Source organism: Megalops cyprinoides, chromosome 21 (assembly GCF_013368585.1).
Source record: "Megalops cyprinoides isolate fMegCyp1 chromosome 21, fMegCyp1.pri, whole genome shotgun sequence".
NCBI lineage: Eukaryota > Metazoa > Chordata > Actinopteri > Elopiformes > Megalopidae > Megalops > Megalops cyprinoides.
The window spans coordinates 855,032-862,500 of NC_050603.1; the positions used below are offsets into that span (position 1 = coordinate 855,032).

Sequence of the window (7,469 nt, forward strand, 5' to 3'; positions counted from 1 at the left end):
CAAATTGCTACCACATGCACAGACAGGCACTATTCCTCCCTGCAGGGCTGGGCTGGGCCGGAGTGGGGATGGAAGTGCTCTTGGGCCAGTGGGGGGCAGTGTTCCTCTTGGTCTTAACAGGAGACCAATTCCTCAGTGCACAGATGGGGACACTGTGCTGGAGGAGACACTGTCTTCCAGATCAGACGTTACCCTGACGTCCTGACGTCACTAAAGGAGGAGAGGATAGCTGCTGTCCTGATCAGTCCCAGTGTGTTTTTCTGTATCTGGCCATGCTCTCACCCCCCCCCCCCCATCTTAACCCCTCCCTCTCCATCTCTGCCAGTGTGATGAAAGTGTTACTGTGACCCCTGTCCATGAGGTGCTTCTAAGATCCAGGGAAGATGCTGTATAAATCCAATCCATCACTACAGTCCACACAAAACTACTGTTTCAATTGCTGTCAAATTTTGTTGCAACATTTAATAACATTTACTATTTGATTATGACAGTCATATTGTTACACATTATTTTGCCTGTGTAAAATAATGACAATGTTATGGAACATTACCACCTACAAAGGATAATGAGAAACAGAATCAGTTTATCTTTAAATAATGAATTTTAATAGCACAATTTTACTTTACAAGTAATTATTATCGCAATGCACAAATTGGCTTGAATAAGACTATATACAGAATGGAGCGGGTGTAATTCTGGTGGATGGTGGGGTGGTGCTAGCATGCAGCTGGTGATCCCAGGAGCTTGTGTGGTGCAGGACAGCAATGCTGGGAAGTCAAGATGCATTTGGCAGCCATATCGGCAAGGGTGTGGTACATAGGTGTGGCAGCCATCTTGGTGAGGTAATGCTGACATTGGGAAGAAAAGCCAAACTGGAGAGACTGGGTACAGACAGGAAAGACTCAGCTGATGACATCACCACATCAGAGGCTCTTCATATCTGCAGACAGAAGAACAGATGAAGGGCAGAGTTAAAGAAAAGCTCTAAATACAAATGACAGACCATGTACACACAGGCGGAAGCAGCACTGTACTGGCGAGTTGCTACAGTACGGGTTTTACAGAGCAGTCCAGATTCTGCACAGGATTCTGCCACTGTAGCCTGTTTTGCAAAGTTCGTTAAGACCCCCCAGTTAAAAACAGACCGGTCATCTGATATCCCTGTTACTTCTGTGTAATATTGTAACATATATACATGTAACATATATACATATATTTTTTAAATCAGAGACATTCAGCCAATGTAAGCCACGCAAACACTGGTGAGTTTTGTAGATCTGTGACGAATTCCTGTGGGGGGGTGTATGATGGCAGGGGTAATCAAATCAATCCAAGATTGTAGTCCACACACACACACACACATACACCCACATCCCACACACACACACACACACACATACACCCACATCCCACACACACACACACACATTCACATACACACACACCCCACCCACACACACACACACACACACACCCCACCCACACACACACACACACACACACACACACACACACACACACACACACACACACACACACACACACACACACACACACACACACACACACACACACACACACACACACACACACACACACACACACACACACACACACACACACACCCATACCGTGATCGCGGGCTTGTCTCTGTGCTCTCCCTTAGCAGCAGGTCTGAGAAGAGGCTGTCGGGACTGGATCTCTTCCCATACCTACAGGAGGGACAGAAGCAGTCAGGCTGCGCGAGGTTGCCTGGTGTTCGCTTACAAATCCTCCTTTCTTCGGTCTCTAATGGCTGTTTATGATGAATCCTCGAAATGAGGATATAAGGTAGACAAAAAACTCAAAAATAAACATGAACCAAAAATCGAAAACCATTATGAGTGTCAGGTTACGTAACCACTCAGAAAACACTAATTAAAACAGCGGATATGCAGCAAAATCAAATTTCACACTCTGCCGTGTTTCCGTTTAAACTCCGGGAAATCCATTCACATGCTCTGGGTAAACGGTTTATCTTCTGAAGTATTGTGTGGGATGCAAATTAATTTTATAATCAGTCGGTGATCTATCTGCATTTCCACGCAAATGGTTTATTATTTAGTATTTTACCCTCAGTTAACATCCAGTATTCTCCTCGTCAACACCAAAATTCTAAGCAAGAAATGTCTTGTAGGATTACACCTTTTTTGTATGTATTCCTGTGTTTTGACCATTTCCAGTATATAATATAATTTCCAGTAACAATAAACGATAACGTTTTTAGGGTAGTTAATAGTGTGCACTTTACACCATATAAAAATCCATCATATAAAGACAAAATTTTGTAAAAGAATGAGCAAATAATCGATATAAATGATTGATTTTTATTTAAGACAAAATTTTGAGTCAGAAAGTCAGAAATACGAATCCGACATGAAATGATGCACAAACATTTCGTTTTCGGCAGTTGACCTGCGGAGCGCCGCGCTCACCTTTGCCGTGTGATGAGGTTGATGTAGTGTCTCAGGGCAGAGTAGTATTTGGCGAGTTCCTCGGCGGGCGCGTCCTCTCCGGGGTTGTCTGGTTTGGACGGGTATCCTTCCGCCAACGATCCGATGCAGATTAGCGTGCACACGACGAATGCCACAGTGCCAAGCCACATGCCGAGGTTAAGACGCATCTTCAGCGGGTGAGACAGGAGAGAGGAGTTCACATTTAAATGTTTGTCGTTTTTTTGTTTTGCTTACTATAGATTGTGGACTTGGCACAGAAATTAAAGCCTTGAATTTTGTAGATTTCAATTTTAGACAAAAACCGCATGATGAATTACAACACGTGTGTTATCTGTGGTGTGCAAGAGTTAAAGGTCCCTAACACAGCAGAAACTTTCAAAAAGGAAAAGCTGGTTCAAAAAAAAAAAACAACGAACACAGACGGAACCCTACAATACAGTTTGTTAAACGTGCACATAAAGTAACAATCGGGGTCACAGAATCGTGTAGGTGCGCCTCCACACGTCTCATCGTTCTGTGGGTGAGAGCAGAATTCTGCGCCGTCAGGTGATGAGGCTAAAGAACCATTCTCTCACAGGACGTTTTAATCTGAGTATTCCCATATTCAAATCATAACATTCTACTCAATACAAGCATGGAACTTCTAAAGGTTCAAATACCGCAAAATCAATAAATGTTGTTAATATTACTGCTCACTGGAATTAACTATTTTGTTAAATCAAAGTGTTACAGATATTTCTGATGGCGTCCGTATTTGTGCTTTCTTTATAATGGAATACTTAGAAACAACAACAGCAAGTAAATGTAATACTGTTTTTGGTAAGATACTGTAAAAAGGTTCATTTTACTCACGGTCAAGCGGTGATTGAGACGCGGTTGTGACTGAACCGGGGTTGCTCCACTGCGCGCGTTTGCGGGCATCGACCATGCTGCGGGTTTTATAGCGCGGCGCGCGAGCCGGAGGGGGGGCACCTGATCACGCTCCAGCGAACGCAATTCTCTTATCACCGCTGTGCAAAACGAGCGGACGCGTCACAGAATAAGCTGTCATCGCTCATTTAAAACCGCATTTACGATAAAAGAGATTGCTTTTTGTCGGAAGTCAGGAGGGAAAAAAATCTTTTTCACTTCATACTACCACTCAAAACCTGCGTAATTAGGTGGAATAAAATGACTAAGTACACATTACATATAAGAAAGCCGCGTCTGTAAATTACAGTGACTCAATTTTATTCTTATTGTAGAGGTTGGCAACATATTTCCATTCCACTTAAGATTATTTCACCTTAAACAGACCTGAGAAAATGTATTTCAATATTTGCAACAGCGTGATTAAATGACAATTATATAGTATACAACGAAAACAAACACTTGCAGCTGTGTTGAGTCTGAATAGAGTCAGTAATCCTAAACGTCTTAATTGTCAATGTCAACAGGCACAATCGAGGACCATTAGCGCATGCTTCGTTGCCGCTTTTTTAGACCTGAGGTGGTCTCATGGTAACCTCCCTTTCCAAAGGTCATTAAAGCTGATGATACTAATATATCAAACATAAATCAAACAAGAGGAATGGTAGTTTATGTAATGCATGGAAATATTTTCATATTAGTATATATTATGATTTGATATTGTGGTATTTGATGTTTGATATGTCCTTGTGTTATTCTGTCTTTCCCATAGTTATTTTATCCTCTACCTCTGAAAAGTGTTTTGTATTACAGTGTATGAAAGTTGCTATAGATAGAAAGTTATTATAATAAGTTATTATATAACATATTCACATGATCAGATGAGAAATAAGTGTTGCAGTTAATAATGGAGGAGGTGCAGGCGCGTTGGAGCTGCATGGTGTGTGAAAGTGTGGGATCCCTCACATTGCAGGAAGAGGAAACAGATTCTGGAAGCCAGTGTGCTCCTGTGTGCCTCAGCTCTGAATGACAAACCAGGCCTTTCTGAGTGTGTGTGTGTGTGTGTGTACAGTGTATGTATGTGTGTGTGTACAGTGTATGTATGTGTGTGTGTGTGTGTGTGTGTGTGTGTGTGTGCGCGCGCAGGGGGCCTCTCCTTCATGGCCCTCTCCCAGTTCTCTGCTCTGTCAGCCGGGTGTGATTCTGCTGCTCAAACCCCTGCCTCTCCCTCTCTCATGACAGACATGCCGTCAGTCACCTCTGAAAGGGTCAGGGAGAGAGAACGTCAGCGTGTGTGACACCATCAGAGAATCATCTCAGAAACCCCTCTCACCCATACACCCCCCAAAACACAGTCAAGCCCTCTCATCCATACTCACATACAACTCCTAACACACCCTCATACACCCCCAACATACTCACATACACCCCCAACACACAGTCAGGCAGGCAGTGGTCTCTCTCTCTCTCTCTCTCTCTCTCTCTCACACACATACACACAGTCATGCACGAGCAGGAGAGCTGTGTGTGTTTCACAGCTGATTGGACACTGCAAAGAGTCGTGTTTGATTGTGTAATTGATCATCATGGCAGTCAGTGCAGAACAGTAACTTCCTGTGTGGAATTGAGATAGTGGAAATGACTTCCAGATGTTTCCGCATGCGATTAACCTGAAACTTTATCATTAAGGCTTTTTTTAATCAGTCCGGTCTGGCAGCAGCAGAATGCATTTTTTCCTTTTTAATTCATATTATCATGAAAAACAAAATCCCTTTTTTTTTTAAAAAAAAAAGAAGTAAATTATTCAAAGGATTATCCAAAAGAGGAAATGACTGAGAAAGAGCAATGAGTCACAACAGCTCTGTCGCCACAGGTGTAAGCAACCCTGCAGGTGTAAGTATCACTGCAGGTGTAAGCATCACTGCAGGTGTAAGTATCCCTGCAGCTGTAAGCATCCCTGCAGCTGTAAGCATCACTGCAGGTGTAAGTATCCCTGCAGGTGTAAGCATCCCTGCAGCTGTAAGCATCACTGCAGGTGTAAGTATCCCTGCAGGTGTAAGTATCCCTGCAGGTGTAAGCATCCCTGCAGCTGTAAGTATCCCTGCAGGTGTAAGCATCCCTGCAGCTGTAAGTATCCCTGCAGGTGTAAGCATCCCTGCAGGTGTAAGCATCACTGCAGGTGTAAGTATCCCTGCAGGTGTAAGTATCCCTGCAGGTGTAAGCATCCCTGCAGCTGTAAGTATCCCTGCAGGTGTAAGCATCCCTGCAGCTGTAAGTATCCCTGCAGGTGTAAGCATCCCTGCAGGTGTAAGTATCCCTCCCGTCCTGTAGGTGTAAGTATCCCTGCAGGTGTAAGTATCCCTGCAGGTGTAAGTATCACTGCAGGTGTAAGTATCACTGCAGGTGTAAGTATCCCTGCAGGTGTAAGTATCCCTCCCGTCCTGTAGGTGTAAGTATCCCTGCAGGTGTAAGTATCCCTGCAGGTGTATCACTGCAGGTGTAAGTATCCCTGCAGGTGTAAGTATCCCTGCAGGTGTATCACTGCAGGTGTAAGTATCCCTCCCGTCCTGTAGGTGTAAGTATCCCTGCAGGTGTAATTATCCCTGCAGTCCTGCAGGTGTAAGTATCCCTCCTGTCCTGCAGCTGTAAAGCTTGGTTTATGCTTCTGCGTCGTACCCCCACCGTCGCTTCGACGCCGTTGTGAACCTTTCGAAGTTCTGCGTCGGGGTTGAATGCGTTGCTCTGCGTCGCTGTGCAATTCACCGGCATAACGCTAGGGGATGTGTGGTTTCTAAAGGGTCAATCGCGAAACTCGTTGATTGTTTAGCTCCTCAACTTGATCCATGGTTATCGCGCACTTTAAAAATGGCGGTATAGTGGGAGGGAGAAACCAGAAAAGCTAAATGCCGGAAATGATGTACTGAGCAGACCAATCACAGCCCTTGCGGTCTGCGTCACCTCAATGTGAAGTTACAGTTTTTTGGAGGTGCACGTCAGGCGATGGCAGAGGGGTACACGGTGACGCAGAGGGCTCTGCGGGGGTACGCCGTCAATTCGACGCAGAAGCATAAATTAGGCTTCAGTATCACTCCGGTCCTGCAGGTGTAACCTGGTCTCCCTCTGTTTTGTCAGGACCAGAATCATATTCTGGTTCAGATTTATGAATCGCTGATATCCATCTGCCCGTCCGTCTGTCTGTCTCTCTGTCTGTCCACCCCCTCGTTTGTTTGTGGTATTTTGAGGTGTGATGTGTGATAGCTGCTCCGAACCTAAAAGCACCAGGGAGGAGGTACATCCACACGTGGAAGAACACCAGTGTTTGTGATTCATACATTTCAGATGCTGACCTTGTAATTACTCCTGACAGGCAGGAAAAGCACAGAGACGCGGCGTGGCAAGGCGCTCATTTCAGTCCTGTCTCTCTCCGCTGCTTATCTACTCATCACTTCAGAGTGTTAAGCCACAGACACAGAATGTCCTCTTTCTTCTCCGAATACAACCGTGAATGATGGAAAAATGAAGTGGAAAAAATGAAATCAATTTTACTGTCAGAAGAGGTGGTGTTAAAGTGTGATTCTCTGGGGAGAGAAAGCATGATTAAGCTGTCAGGGGAAAGTGGAAGCCTTGCTCCCGCGGCGCTGTGAACGAGGCCCAGAAGCAGCTCTGCCTTCCCTCCGCAAAAAGAAAAATATCTTTTATTATTTATTTCATGCATTATTTGCTCAGCAGCCACCCTTTCCAGCAGTGATTTAAACAGCTCACATTTCCCCACATTATACACTATGGCTGTGCCTCCACTGGAATTGAACCTGCAATCTTTGTGCCACAAACCCAGCTGCTGTGATGCTGCTGCGCTGTGATATATGCTTGTTCCTGTTCAGGGGATGCTGCTGTGCTCCCTTTGACTGCCTTTATTTTGCAAACGTCACAGTTTTCTCCAGCTAATATGAGGAGGTCCAGATTCCCTCTCATTTCATACTGCCTCACGGAAAGCAGTTTAACCTGAGTAAGGTGACACACAGCCGGTCAGTCTGTTCTGAGTTTTTAGGCAGAGGTGCAGCATAA

General features: G+C 44.8%; 1 protein-coding gene across 1 annotated transcript; it reads right to left on the minus strand.

Moving 5' to 3' along the window:
* Positions 1-662: 662 nt before the first annotated feature.
* npy (neuropeptide Y) lies at positions 663-3,393 on the minus strand. Its single transcript, XM_036555504.1, has 4 exons — positions 3,348-3,393; positions 2,475-2,662; positions 1,632-1,712; positions 663-940 (listed from the first exon to the last, which is right to left on the minus strand). The coding sequence occupies exons 2-4, from the start codon at positions 2,660-2,662 to the stop codon at positions 916-918; spliced, it is 294 nt and encodes a 97-aa protein (XP_036411397.1). The 5' UTR covers positions 3,348-3,393; the 3' UTR covers positions 663-915.
* Positions 3,394-7,469: the final 4,076 nt, after the last annotated feature.